This window comes from Arachis duranensis, chromosome 1 (assembly GCF_000817695.3).
Source record: "Arachis duranensis cultivar V14167 chromosome 1, aradu.V14167.gnm2.J7QH, whole genome shotgun sequence".
Taxonomy (NCBI): Eukaryota; Viridiplantae; Streptophyta; class Magnoliopsida; order Fabales; family Fabaceae; genus Arachis; species Arachis duranensis.
In genome coordinates, this window is record NC_029772.3 from 7,316,641 (window position 1) to 7,331,374 (window position 14,734).

At 39.2% G+C, this 14,734-nt stretch overlaps 2 protein-coding genes across 7 annotated transcripts in view; both read left to right on the forward strand.

Annotated features, from left to right (window-relative positions):
* LOC107473962 (uncharacterized) overlaps positions 1 to 13,293 on the forward strand; it is a gene marked incomplete in the record, with an annotated part of 30,866 nt that extends 17,573 nt beyond the window's left edge. Inside the window, 1 exon segment of the mRNA XM_021136255.2 lies at positions 13,003 to 13,293.
* On the forward strand, positions 9,472 to 14,701 carry LOC107473941 (uncharacterized). 6 transcript variants are annotated; one of them, XR_008006719.1, is made up of 7 exons: positions 9,472 to 10,415; positions 11,136 to 11,620; positions 11,852 to 12,013; positions 12,112 to 12,178; positions 12,260 to 12,325; positions 12,541 to 12,656; positions 13,002 to 13,293. XR_008006719.1 is itself a non-coding variant. In XM_052258393.1 (6 exons), exons 1-5 carry the CDS (start codon positions 9,578 to 9,580, stop codon positions 12,299 to 12,301), a joined length of 1,536 nt encoding a protein of 511 aa, XP_052114353.1. In that variant the 5' UTR covers positions 9,473 to 9,577; the 3' UTR covers positions 12,302 to 12,325; positions 12,541 to 13,293. The 6 variants fall into 6 exon arrangements, 1 of the variants encoding a protein (XP_052114353.1); XR_008006718.1 differs by lacking the exon at positions 13,002 to 13,293 and adding an exon at positions 14,078 to 14,701 and having other exon boundaries at positions 9,473 to 10,415; positions 11,852 to 11,955; XR_008006717.1 differs by having other exon boundaries at positions 9,473 to 10,415; positions 11,852 to 11,955; positions 12,985 to 13,293.
* Positions 14,702 to 14,734: the final 33 nt, after the last annotated feature.

Sequence of the window (14,734 nt, forward strand, 5' to 3'; positions counted from 1 at the left end):
AGATTCCCTTTTATTGAACTCACTTTGGGGCATTTTATCCCCTCTTTATTATATATTTTTTTTTTCTTTTTCATCATCATTTCATTTTTTTTTCTTTTCATCATCATTTTTTCTTTTTCTTTATTTTTTTCTTTTTCTTCTTTCAAACTATATACAAGAACATCAATGCATAAGGTCTCTACATTTAATCAATACATGAGTATGTACCAATTCCCCAATATAAAAATACAAAACACAAACACCCTTTTATCCCAACCAATGTTCCCAAGCCTTACCAACGTTGAATAATAAACACTCTCACTAGCCTAGGCTAATCAAAGATCCAAACAAGGACTTTTCATTGGTTCTCCGCCTTGGGCTTGTAATGTGCTAAAATGAGAATAAGTTGGTTAAGCATAGGCTCAAAATTGGCTAACAATGGAGAATAAAAGGTTGGCTATTTGGGTAAGTGGCTAATGAAGTAATGGCCTCAATCATACAAATGCATAAATACAAGAAATAAATGGACATATAGAATCAAGCAAATCAAGGATTACAATCATAGAAAGAGAACAATTTCACACAAGAATGGAAAATAAGTGGTTATAAAATGTAACCACATCAATAGGCTCAAGTCTCACAAGCTTGTGTTCTTAGTTCAATACATGCTTCACAAGGTATGAAATTCAAGCAAGTTTTACCAACAATTTCCTTTCAATCAATTGGGTTAATGCCCTACATTTAAACTCCTTGGAAAATTTCAATGTTTGACTAGGCATTGTTGTGATTGAAAAATTCAAAAAAATTTCTTAGTTCACCCTTTCCTTTTTCACTTAAAACCAATATATTATGCAAAAAGGGTAACTAAATATTTGCAATCCAAAGTATGATTTCTAATCACAACTACAAACTAAAAACAAAGATAAACAAAAATATATAAAGAAAAATCCAACTAAAAGTACGGAATCTATCATCCAAAATATCTAAAAATATCCAAAAGCATCAAAATATCTAAAATCCAAAATAAGCAATAAAATGTATCCAAAGCAAACTAGAAATGCATCAAAGTATATACAAAAAAATGTGCAAAATAAGATAACTAGGCCGAAAAGTTCACCGGTTCCCAATTAATGCTAGCGGTGCCCTCCCCACACTTAAAACCAAGCATCGTCCTCGATGCTAAATCGGAGGATCAGTGGGAGGTACAACGATAGGCTCTGGCTGTGGGGTCGGATCCTCATGAGTCTGTGGTGGCTCTGTAGTGTCAGGGGCATCCTGCTAAACTGGTGCCTCCGCATCCTCCTCCTGATGATCCTGCTCATCGGAGGCTAGAGAATCGGGAAGCGGAGGTAGCTCAGCACCCAAAGAAATAAGTGCCTGGTCCATCCGGTCTAAACGGCGTCTGACGTGGCGTCGCTCGCGCTCTAAAAACTGGAAAAGACGCTGGACCAGGAGATAGGTCGGCTCAGGGGTTGCTGGAGGATCTGTAGATGATGAGGGGGCTGTGGCTGTAGAGGATGATGGGGCAGCTGTAGGGGCTGATGGTGAAGGTGTCCCCACGACAGCTCTAGCCCGAGAGCGGCGTCTAGCAGGTGGTTTCTCATGCACCCAACCACCCCAGGGGATAGTAACCTCCCTGTCATCTGCATCAGGGGGCGGTGGTCGCATATCATCATCTAGCCACGGGACATCAGCTAGGGCCGCCATACTCGTGACCAAGGTAGGAAATGGAAGTAGGCCACGAATATGCACCCGCCACACGCACTGTTGGATAAGTCGAGGAAAAGAGACGTCCTTCCCCTCCATAACACACCCAATCAGCAAAAGCATCTCCATAGGAATCTCAGAGAAGTGGGTGGTGGGTAGGACATAGCAAGCGAATATCGACCGAATCCAGAGTTGGACGGAAGAAGTTGCAGTAGAATTCCTTCACCCAAGATATATTTATATCCCCCAAATCCCGGTCAACAAAATCGATACCTAACTCAAGGATCCGACCGGTAATGGACCGTCTCACATCATTAGGTAGGAGCAACTTCTTCTCAATATTCAGCTTCGTTGTTCGATATCTAGAAAACCGAAGCTCACAGTAGAGATTGGGGAATTTGTCTGGATTGGTAGGAGGCAATTGCTGATTTTCTTTTTCTTCATCATTCAATGAATTCTTAGCATCGTTCTCTTTTTCTTCATCACTTAACGGATTCTTGGCATAATGCTTGTAGGTGGAAGGAATAGAGGGGGTAGAGTGTTTTCTCTTCTTAGAAGCAGTGGCTATGGCTTTGCCTTTATCCGACATCCTGAAAAATATGATAGAATATCTAAAACATTTAGCATGTAACAAAGAAGGCATGTTCAGGATACAATTATCAAAGAACAATCATGATGTTGCAATGAATATGTAAAAGTGAACAAGTAAACCAAGAAAGCAAGCTTCATTAAAATCAACAACTCATATTCAAAAGGCAATAATATCATCATATTTTTGAAAGAATTGTTAAAGAGGGTTAAAGGTGAGCGGAAGTTAGATGGTTAAAGGAATTAGTGAGTTAGAAAAGTGGATTAGTGATATGATGATATTTATGCGTATGATGATAGTTATGCGCAATCAAAAGAGAAGTTGTGGTTCATGTTCACAGGGATTGTGCAAATCCGGGAAGTCAAAAGGGAAACGGAAATTTGCCCAAGATTAAAATGAAGACCAAAATGAAACTAATTTCCTTGAAAATCGGGCAGCATTCCGGCTTAAAATTGGACGTTCCCGGATAGCCGATTAGCACAAGAAGCATAGAAAACAACATCAATTAGGCAAAGTGACAGTGGTATAGCATTCAGGCAACATGAAATGCACAAAATCAGTCCAAAAATCAGCATACAACATCCAAATAAGCAGACAGCAAATTATGCACGAACGGAGCACTTATCAGGCCTAAAATCCTCTATCCAGCCCTAGCTACCTAACCGCAATTATTTCTATCTAACCTAACATACAAAGTTCTAAGTCTAACTAACTAACATGCAATTATAATGATTAACAGAAACGAATAATAAAGAAAAGAAAAAAAACAGAAAAAAGATAACAGAAATGGAGCAGGAACCTGGGAGCAGAGAAGAACTAAGAATGGAGAGGAAACTGGGGGAGAAATAAGGCCAGGAGCTACGCCGCCGTGGACGGTGGCGGTTATGGCAGAAAAGAGGCGGCGGTAGTTGCTGCCGGTGCTGTGAAGGTGAGGGACGGGGTAGAGAGCGGATGAGAGAGTGAGTGGAGGAGAGTGAGGAGATGAGGTGAGTGAAGAAAGGAGAGAGAGAAGGTTGATGGTGAACAATGGCGGCCGCGGCGGTGGTGACGGTGGTTACAGGGGCGGGCGGCAACGGGAGAGGCGGAGGGATGGGAAGCTAGCAGTGGTGACAGAAGGGCAGTGATGGGAGAGTGTGACCGGTAAGAGAAGGGGTGGCCGTATGGTGGCGGTCGGTGGAGCAGCGGTGGCTATGGAGGTGAGGGAGAAGAAGAAACGGAAATGGAGGTTGGGGAGCGAGAAGGTGCGCGACTGCGCAGTGTGTGTCGCGCATTAGGGTTATCCCTATTTTTAAATCGACGACGCGCGCACCTTGCGCGTTCGCGTCACTTGAGGAAACTTGGGACCTACGCGTGCGCGTACAGCGCGCTTAAACGTGGATGAGCAAAACGGGAAAGGACGCGTGCGCGTATGGCGCGCGCCCGCGTGCACGGAGTTGGGCTAGGGGCTTAGAGTTGGCTCAACTCAGGCCTAACTCTCTGGAGATTGGCCTGGAAGTCGCGCTACCAGACCGGCGCGCACGCGGCATGTACGCGTCCGCGCGCAGTGAGAAAAATTGGAGGTCCACGCGTGAGCGTGCAGTGCGCTCTAGCCTGGGTGGTAGAATAGGTTTGGGCGCGTGCGCGTACAGTGCGCACACGCGTACATTAGATCGGGCCTGAGGCTTAGAGTGGGCTTGAGGCACGCCCAACTCTCGGGTCCGTGGCCTAGATTGGTGGCAGCACGCAAGGACGCGCGCGCGGTAAGTGCGCGTCCGCGTACATTGTCGAATTGTGAAGTGGCGCGTTAGCGTGATGTGTGCGCTCGCGCAGATCGGGTTGAGCCTGGGGCTTAAGGCTAGCCTATAAATGACTCAACTCTCTGGAGTTTGGCTCAATTATTGCAGCAGCAAATCGGCGCGCACGCGGCATGTACGCGTCCGCGTGGATCATGTTGGGCTCAAGGCACAATGTTTGCCCAAGAGAGGCCCAACTCTCGGATATGTGGTCGATGCTGAATCCGCACAGGGGCGCGTGCGCGTACTTTGTGCGCACGCGTCCACCCCCTTCTCTCTCTTTTTTTTTTTTTTTTAATAATGCCTAAAAGCTCTACTTGCCCAAAGACTCCCCATGGGGCCTACAACTCCTTATTTAGTCAAAAACCACACACTTTCTAAAATGCAAGTTAGTTTTAAGATTTATTCTGTTTCTACTAAGCACAACATACATGTTAATATGCTAGCAACTAATGTACACAAACAAGCTAAAAATGAAAAACTACCTACAATGGTAACTCAAATCATTTATTAAACGAAATTAGAGGGGAGTGGAAAGAGTTTACCATGGTGGGGTGTCTCCCACCTTGCACTTTTAGTTAAAGTCCTTAAGTTGGACATTTGGTAGAGTCCTTGCTAGGGTGGTTTATGCTTAAACTCTTCTTCGAATCCCCACCAGTGTTTGCTCTTCCAATAGCCTCCGGGATCCCAATTTAAACGTACAAGGCCTTCAAGGAGGCCTAAGCAAGTAACAAGGCCTCTAAGTTGATAGTGGTCTATGTATGTTCCGGGGTCCCATACTTTGTTTGTCAACCCTTTTTCTTCTTGATCTTCATGCTTCCAATAGGGTGACAAACTTATTGAATTCTCCTTGTAACTCGTACTCATCATCTTAAACCCATTGAATTTGGCTTCACTCAACCTTTGAAACTCAAAGTTTGATCTCCCATCCTTTATGCACCTTGATTCACATTGTCCACCAACATCTAATCCGTTCTTACTCTCTAGCCCACAAAGAGTTCTAAGTTGACCATCCGTTTCTAACAATGCATATTGATATGGGCCTAGAAAATTAAAGGATGAGATGATTACCCACTCAATTTGTGATTGGGACGGCGACTTAGCAAGGAAGATATTCAATGATCTTGACATTGTAGGTTCCACTTCCTTTGGCTCCTCCATGATGATTTCCATCTTTTGATAACTCTTTTTAAATTCTTCTTGTTTGCTAACTTCCTTCAAACCTTTATCATTGATCAAGTCATGTGTTGGAGGTTGCGCACCCTCCTCAACATAGATTTCACATTCGATGGGGGAAGCTTCAACAAGATCACCATTGTCACTTGATGTAGAGTTATTTTCGTTGATGGAACTTCCTTCTTGTTCAACCTCGCTTCCTTCTTGTTCAACCTCCTCTGGGTCTTCTTCCACTTCTTTATCTTCAACAATCTTCATTTCCTCCGCTTGTTGTAACACACGCTCCATTTCCTTGCACTCAACTTGAGACTCTAAAGTCTCCCTCATACCTCCCTCTTTGGTTGCTTTCTCACAATCATCCGTGAACTCATTTCGGTTGTGATATGAATCCCAAGAATCTATCTTTTGACGGATGGTTGCTTGAAGTCGATCCATTTCTTCGTTGAAACGATCCCTTAATTCTTGTTCCGCTTTACTAACATAAGTAGGATCATATTGCTCTTCGATTAATGGACCTTGATATGCTTCCATGGAGGTTTGTGGCGGAGAGGGGAATTCATGATATGGTTGGAAAGGGGATTCATCAAAGCTTTGAGGTGGAAAGTTGTTTTGGTTATTGGTAGATGGTAGAATTATACGGGACGTAAATTCTTGGAGGGTAGAGGTGAAACTAGTGAAGACGGTTTGGAGTTCTTCTTGCTCTTGAAGAATGATACCAAGTGTATCATTCATGGGGATTTGAGTTGGAGAGTAAAAATGTTAGAGTGGAGGTGATTCAAGGGTTGCTTGTTCATAATCGTCACAAGGGTATGCGTAGGGGGAATATAGATTTGGATCATATGTAGGCAATTGGTGGAAATAAGATGTGGGTTGAGAATATGGTGTGTAGAATGATGGTGGTTGAGCGGTATAACCATGATAAGATTCATCATATCCATAGGAATGATATGCATCATAGGAGGGATTACCATCATAGTAACTTGAAGGGGAAGGTTGCCATGGTGATTGCTCATATGGATATGGCTCCCTTCCTGAGAATTCATCTATCCCATAATGTGAGCCATCATTCAAGTTTTCATCGCCTACAAAGTAGTCATAGTCATATCCAAAACCACAAGGACGAGAATTCATAGTGGCAAATAGAAACAAAACCAATAGAGATCTTAAAACTAACAAAAACTAACCAACAAACAAAAGACAAACATATTCACAATATTCACATATTTACATTAACCAAAAACATGGCACTCATGCGCATTCCCTGGCAACGGCGCCATTTTGACGAATGGATTTTTGCCGGTATAGAAATTATCAAGTAATCAATCGTAGTATAGTCTAAACCGACGCAGAATCCATCATCAAAGTAATTCTACAATCTATAACCGAGAGTATTAGTCCCGAGTCGTTCTTCCCTAGGAATGCTACAAGGATGCATGTTATTGGTTAAGTGATCTTTTGTGGCTTGAAGAGTGTGGCATAAAAGTGCTAATAAAAGAAAAACAACAATCAATCAGTACCCGCCAAATTAAAAAAAGCTGCCAAACCCGCACCGCCGAATTTGTGGGTTCTGGAGGGTCAGACCGGGCCACCAGGCCATGAATTTTTTTTAATTAAATAAAAGAGTGATTTCTACTATAAAATTGATAATTATATAATTATAAAATTAATAGTTATACAGAAATTATGCTTCATTACACATTAAACACGTTTAATAACAATCAGTACATTAAAGTGACAACATTGAAACAAAAAGATCTAAATTCTAAACTGCATGTCCCTGTTTTGCTTCCTTGCATGTATCTCGGATGTATTGGTCCATGTCAGTATATGAACATATCTCGGGTGCACTTGGGATATGACCAGCGCGTCCCTTATCACAGAACGAGGTTAGTGCACTTGAGATAAGTTCGTTTTGTGGTTCTGTCACTGTATCTGAGATATGATCCTAAATGTATTTTAATAAATATTTATATGTTTATTTAAATCAGTAAATATTATATTTTTAATTTAAATAAAAAAACTTTTCTTTATAGGTAATACAGAAAAAAAAGTTAAACAATTGAAAAATTTATTATTAAAAACAAAAAGATTAGTAATAGTCATATTAGTAATAACAATCTACTTCTGACTAATTTCATATTTATTATTTTCTCACATATTTGATAAAAAAGAGATTAATAGTTGATATGAATTAATTTGGATGAAATCAAGTCATTCTAATAAAATTTTATATTTAAAAAATTATTTATAGAAATAAAATTATCTAAAATCATCAAATAAATTAATGATAAAAATAAAAATAGATATTTTTTAAATTTAATTAAAAATCATTTCAAAAATAAGTAAATAAAATTTTTTATCTAAACCAAGAAACAAATATTAAAATGAAAAATTGGGTAATTTACTAAAATAAATAATTTGGCTTCCAATCTTACCAGAATACACATTTTGCAAAATGGATACTAAAATGCATTTTTTTCATAAACTATGTAAACCACGACAGGTATCTATAGTTTACAAATGAACGTAAACGGTAGGGGTCCGTGTTTGTGTGTGAATTAACGTCTATAAGCCGCTACACACCTGCTGCATTTATGTTGATATGCAAAATGGCTAGAAATCGCACGGGGTCTTGCGGTTTATATGTATATGTGTTTTTTTGCTTTCAGTTGAACATCTTTTTAACCTGACCTTCAATTTTAGCATAGTTTTCACCAGTATTTCACCCATGTTTATTCACCAACTTTAACATTTTTATTTTCAATTTTTTATATTTAACTTTTTTTAAAGAGACCTTATTTTTAAATGTTAAAAATAATAAAAATATGTTTAGCTGGTCTATTTTTAAAATACATTTTTTAATTTTTTAAAATATCAAATTATATTTTTATTAGATGTATGTTTTTAGTTATTTATTTTTTTTATTAAGTTAACAATTTATTTTTATATAATATCAAATATGAAATACATTTGTTAAATTTATAGTCAATTTAGTTCTAAAATTTAGGATTGAAAAAGTATATTTATTAAATTTTTTTATTTAATACCAAGTACCTACTACCTGAATTAAAAAGAGTTATGGTGAATAATAGATTAACTTACTAGTCTTATTTTCTTAATGGTTGATCTATATAAATGCAATTAATTATTTTAGGATTGTAATTTATTTCATATTTGATATTATATAAAAATAAATTACTCTTAAACTTAAAGTAAGAAATTAAGAATTAGGAGCATCAATGAGATTTTCTTGATCAAATGATAGAAAACATAGCCAATCAAATCAGCCAATTATTAGAGAAGACATAGCCTGAAAGAAATAAAACAAAACTAAATAAATAAACACAACATCATAGGCCCAAAAAATTGATCTTTTGATAAAATTGAAACAAAATAATAAAAAAAGTCGGTGAAAAAATCAACAAAAAAAATATATAAATATATATATAAAAGAGAAAGCGGAATAACTCGAGAATTGGAGAGCATGATGGGAGAATCAAGCAATGCAGTGGGACTAATGCCAGAGTATAGTGATGCATGATGATGCAGAGCAAGAAAATGGAGATAAAGAAGCGAAAATGGCGGCGATTCATGGACGTTTGTAATTCACACACAAACCGCGACAGCCCTACCACAGATGATGTGCAGTTTGGCTTCGAACATAATCCACGAGACTTGTTGCGGCTCGGCCCAGCTGGCCTCATAGCCGATCCGGCCCAACACATCCGACCCGAGCGAATGGACACCAGAACACCACACGTCCGGACCCTAACCCGAACACCTCTCCTCCAAGGAGCCAGCTACTTGACAGCTGGGGTTAGAAAAGTTTCAGGAAGGTGGCTTGTCCTCGTGGGACCCATCCCACTGACAGGGTATAAATAAATGGGGAGGGCCATATCCCTCCCCAAGGTACGTCACTACCACCACTACTCACTGTCATCTGTAACATTTTCTGACTGGAGCGTCAGAGTGTCATTGCAGCGTCTCGTACAAAGGCTCAGATCTAAGCTAGTATCCACCTCCTTACTTGGAACATCTCCTAAACTCGTCTGGAGTACTGAGCAATCGAACAAGACCCTTATAGCGGTTTACGTTCATTTGTAAACTCTGAATCCTCTGTCACGGTTTATATAATTTATAAAAAAATGCATTTTGATATCTATTTTACAAAATGTGTATTCCGACAAAATTGGAAGCTAAATGGATCAAATTCCAAACCCCACTCTTTTTCATGCTTACACACCTGTCACTCGTTAGTAGCAAAAAGTAAAATTAAAAAACCCTAATATTCCAGTTCATCCCCAAATCTTCCCATACGAGTTGTGCGGAGTTTTCCACTGAATCCAGACAGACAATGGACCCTGACATTGCGCGGTGGGTTGCGGAATTCCACCTCCGGAGTTCCGCCCCCGATTCCCTCGTCTCCAAGATCCTTAGGGTCCTTAATCTCTCCGGCGCCGATCCCAAACTTAAGAAAACCCTACTCCTCCGCACCCTCCGATCCCAACTCTGCAATGCCTCAATCACCGAAACCGCTCTCGAGATACTGGAGCAAATCGAAGCGATTGACCGAAACGACGCCGTTCCGATCATCGATTCCATGCGCAGAGCCTACTGCGCCGTCGCCGTCGAGTGCACCGTCAAATTCCTCCCCGCCTCCTACGACGGGACCACCAGCGGTGAGTACTTATCCGCGGTGACGCGTATCTGGCGCGGCCGCGTGGAGGAGCTGGAGCAGCGCCAGAGCGAGCTGTTCTTCGACGAGATTGCGCGATGGAGGGACGACATTGAGGCCGCTCTTTTTGACACTAGGGTTTCTGATAGGTTGAAGGAGTTGAATACCCGAAACGACGCGTTTACTGAAGTTAGGTTTTATCTGCAGGAAGTGTGGGAAACAATGGGTCCTTCTTTTCTTGAATCGGTAGCAGAAATGACAAAGAACAAAGGAAAGACGAAAGGCAAGGGGAAAGAATTGCCGAATGTGATTTTGAATCCTGTGCCGGAGACTAGAGTGGTAGGGTGTACGACAGGTGTTTGCAGAAATGCCTCTGGTGCTGAACAGGCAAGGGATCATGGTGTTGATGACAATGGTGACGACGACAATGATGGTTCACGTTGCATGGACGGTGTGGAGGTGAAGAGAGCTGAAGGTTCTGTTGATGGAACCCAGGAGCCTGCAAAGGAGAAGAAAGGTTTGTTCTATTTAGTGGATTTTGATGTTAATGATTTTTCTTTATTGTCTTGGACCTGTTCCTTGCAAATTTTATGTCTTTTGGTTATTAGTGTACCAGTACAATGCACAATAGTGCTATGTGTTTTAGTGTTTTAAGTCCTAATGGTGTATGGTATGGCATATGGAGTGCAGTTCAAGTAGTTTTTCTTAAGTCAAATTTGAAACTGAATTTTCGTGCAGGGCAGTGCCAACCCTATCTAGTAAGCTAAAGCTTGATCGTTGTACAGTTTTGGTGTCCCTTCTTGCAAGAGTTTTTAAAATGTTTATGTTAATTCATTTGTTATTGCATGTTTAAATAAGGATACACATAGATATTTAGTGCTCTAGAAATGATAATTTAGCCACTCGCTCTGAATTGGCCTTAATATGAAGCTACTAAATGTAAATTGGCGCAAATGCTTCCCTAACTTGATTTATGCTTTTACCTTTTCCGGTGTTGTTATTACCAAGTGGTACTATGTTGTTATCTGTGTTTACTCATTTACTCATGCTTACCACTTACCAGAGGACTATTTTCAATCAGGGTCAGTTTGAACTTAAATTTTGTTTTAACAAATGAATGGGTTTGCTCATTGTTGAAAACAAGAGACAATTATGCAATTTATAACGCTGTTCATGATTGGCCATCTTACACGTATTCTTTGTTATTTACACGTGTTCTATGTTTTGTCCTCATTAGCAAGAGGCAATCCTCTTCAACGCAAGCCGCCTGCATTTCGTAGATGCAGTAGAGGAGTTAAAATGTCTAGTGCTGAGGAATTGGGGACAGAAAGATCATGGAGAAAAAATGATACTGTGCTAAGTGGAGAAGTTAAAACGGCCCGAGAATCTCTTAAATCAAGTTTTTCAGAGCTACGAGCATTGGTCAATGATCCTCTTCCTGAGGCATTAGATATATCTGATGCTGTTAGATCTAAACTTGCACGGAAAGGTACAAATCATGAACAGCCAATGGAAAACCATAGCAGAGATGTAGATGTACCAAACTCAAATACTTGCATGGCTATTATTCCTTATCAACCTAAAGATGCCGAGCACAAGAAGTTGCCTTCTGTTCATCATAGTAGAGTTAATGCTGAACGTCCGAATTCAATTGAGCCGAACAATACTGCTCATAAAAGACCCAGTTTGATGGAGCCGAATGGTACTTCTCAAACTTATGAGGTAATCATGTATTTATTATCTGCATTAATCTGGGAGTATAGATCTTAAGGGTGGTATCTTATTCAAGGTAACTTTTTTTAATGAGAAAGAAAATGTTTGCTTACGCCTGGAGCTAGTTTATCCTCTAAGACGATTACCAACATCTGATGCAATGAACTTTGGGTTCTGCAGATGTGGACCATCAAAGACTGTTTTTTACACAACAAGATGGTTTATATATATATTTTGCAGTGGAATGATTCAATAGAAAACATGCCCAATGGAATGCAGCTAAGAAGGAAGAAAAGAAAATGGTCTTCATTGGAAGAGGAGACACTAAGGACTGGCGTACAAATGTATGTGTTAGCTCAAAACTAGTCAAACCAAAAAGATTCAGGGTGAACTGTCTTGAATGTTAGTTATACATGAAATTGAAAACTATTTGATTTAGTTAACAGTTTTGTACATCATGAGTGGTTGTGTGTTCCTATTAACCATATTATCTTATACAGGTTTGGTGCAGGAAATTGGAAAACAATTCAAAGTTTTTACAGTGATGTATTTGAACATAGACTAGCAGTATGTAATCAATGCACCAAAGTGATTTGCCTTTTTTTTCCTTGCCTTAAGCATTAAGTACAACTGCAATGGTTTTATCAGGTTGATTTGAAGGACAAGTGGAGAAACATGATGCGGTATTGATGGACATGTGTATATCTTAGGGAGGTATGTTTCTTTGCATTTTTATCTGCAGTTCATAAAGTTATTTGTTTTAAGGCTCATTCTTTAATGCACCCAGTAAAAAGTATGCATCAAGAACCTTAAATAAGATGTAGTAGTATTCTATTCTTCCTTTGCCTCCTCTGCTCTTAACAGCATCAAAACATTTTCCCATCTTCCAAAACTTGTCTTGCTTTGGGTGATGGCAATTTTGTTAGCAGGTTCTAACTTCTATGGATGCAACCAAGTTTTTTTGAAGAGGGATCTATGACCTAAGTACCAACTTTGCTGCCAATACACTTCAGTTTTATACCTGGCTTTAAGAGCTCATATAAAGGTTAGTCTACTTGTAAATAAATCCAATCTCCAAAAATACTTTTTATATAAACTAGAAGGAATTACCTTCTAAAAGATAAGATCTTAGTTCAAACTTCAAGAAAACAGTGTTTTTTTTTTCTTGTTGTTTAATCTTAACAGATAAGTTCTATGGCTCTATAGATAATAGTTTCTTTTAACGAAATTTACAATTATAATAATTCAGTTTAAGTAAAGAGTCAAGTTTGCAGTTTTCTTGCTTCCGGACCGTACCTATGCTATTTTCATCATGCGGGAAAAAAAAAGTATTATCCCTGTCACTTTAGCCATTCCGTTTAAGAGTGTTCCAGACCCTAATAATTTTCAGGTACATAAATCCAAGATTATTTGGGAAGCTTGAGACAGAAGGAAATGCTGCCAATTTTGTTGCAATTGATTAGTACTATGTATAGAGATATAGTTAGATGGTGCGTTTCGTCTTCTGGATATCCTTTGCATTCAGTGTAAATCTTAGATCTTTTAATTAAGTGTATTTTGTGTTGGTAGTAGGTAGATAGGGTAATAGTGTATTACTCCAAATATTGCATTATTACTACTCACTAGCAAGTGCAACTCGCTACCCTTTATCTTTAACTGACTAATATAATTTAATTTTCTGATATGTTTGTCTTCTCAAACAAAAACGTGCGAGTAAAATAATGTCCAAATACGCGACTTCCACCTTGAAGTTTCGTGATCAGACATGATTTTTGAAATTTATCACCATGAAAATAATGCAAAACAAAGAAATTGGTGACACTATTTCTAAACATATAGCAGCCTCTTGGACCCAATTGTAGTTACTTATTACCAAAATCTTCTATGCCACAACACCCCAATTCTCCACACTATATATAACCCTATTAATTCCAACATCTCACACCATAGACCAAAATCAAATTACAAGCTTCCAACCTGGTGTTCCTAATGGAGACTAGGAGAAAAGTAGATGAATTAAATAGGATAAGAAACACAGGAGGAATGATGAACATTGCAAAAGTTGACTGTTTCGGGAAAGGTAGAAGAAGAGCAAAGTTGACTGTTTTGGGAAAGGTAGAAGAAGAGTAGGGGGCCTTGCAGTTCTGTGGGACAATTTTATATATATTAGTGTTTCTTTCATGTCTCTAAACCACATAGATATGGAGGTTAAAGCAGAAGAGAGTGAGCAGATTTGGAGAGTCATGGGCTTTTATGGCAATCCAGAAACAATAAACAAACATGAGCCAAGGAATCTTTTGAACACCCTTGGACAAGCCTAAAACATGCCATGGCTTGTCTTCAGTAATTTCAATCAGGTTCTTGAATAAAAGGAGAAGCAAGGAAGTTTACCAGTCACTTACATTTAGGTAAAAAGATTTCTAGAGACTTTGCAGATCAATTAATTACTTGATTTGGATTTTGTAGGACACGTCTTTACGTGATAGAAAAACCAAACAAGAGTTGCAAACATTCAAGAAAGACTGGACAGAGCAGTGGCATCTATAGACTGGAAAGAAGCCTTCCCAAAAACGGCAGTGCGGCATCTTCAAAGATACTAATCTGGTCATTGCCCCATTCTCATTGATGTAAAAGGAGAGACATTAAAGAGAAGAAAGAAGCTCAAACGGTTCAGATTCAAAGAGGTGTAGCTAGGGGACCCGAAATGCAAAGATGTTGTGAAAAGAGCATGGAATAATAGCTCAAATCAGATCAATGGAAGAATAGAGAATTGTGGAAGAGTCCTAACCGAATGGGGGGAGGCAAGTTTTGGTATAATCTCAAAGAAAATAAATGAGAAACAAAGAAGACTAGAGCAGCTAACAGCCCTCACTCAAATCGAGGACACAATGAAGGAAATAAAGGAGATTCAAGTTTATTTAGATGACCTTCTACACCAGGAAGAAGTTTGGTGGGCACAAAGATCCTAGGCCAATTGGCTAAAGTCCGGTAATAAAAACACCAAGTTTTTCCATGGAAAAATAGCCCAAAGAGAAAAGAGAAATCGGATTGAAAGAATTGCCGAGGAGGTTGGAATTGTTTTTGAAGAGAAGAAAAAGATGGAAGAAATCATTGTTGACTTCT

What these genes read in the sequence shown, in the direction of transcription:
- LOC107473941 (XM_052258393.1), top strand. Translation starts at nt 9,578, where the DNA reads ATGGACCCTGACATTGCGCGGTGGGTTGCGGAATTCCACCTCCGGAGT. An exon ending in GTACTTCTCAAACTTATGAG is followed by an intron (nt 11,621 to 11,851) that starts GTAATCATGTAT and finishes TATATTTTGCAG; the next exon opens with TGGAATGATTCAATAGAAAA. An exon ending in CTAAGGACTGGCGTACAAAT is followed by an intron (nt 11,956 to 12,111) that starts GTATGTGTTAGC and finishes TATCTTATACAG; the next exon opens with GTTTGGTGCAGGAAATTGGA.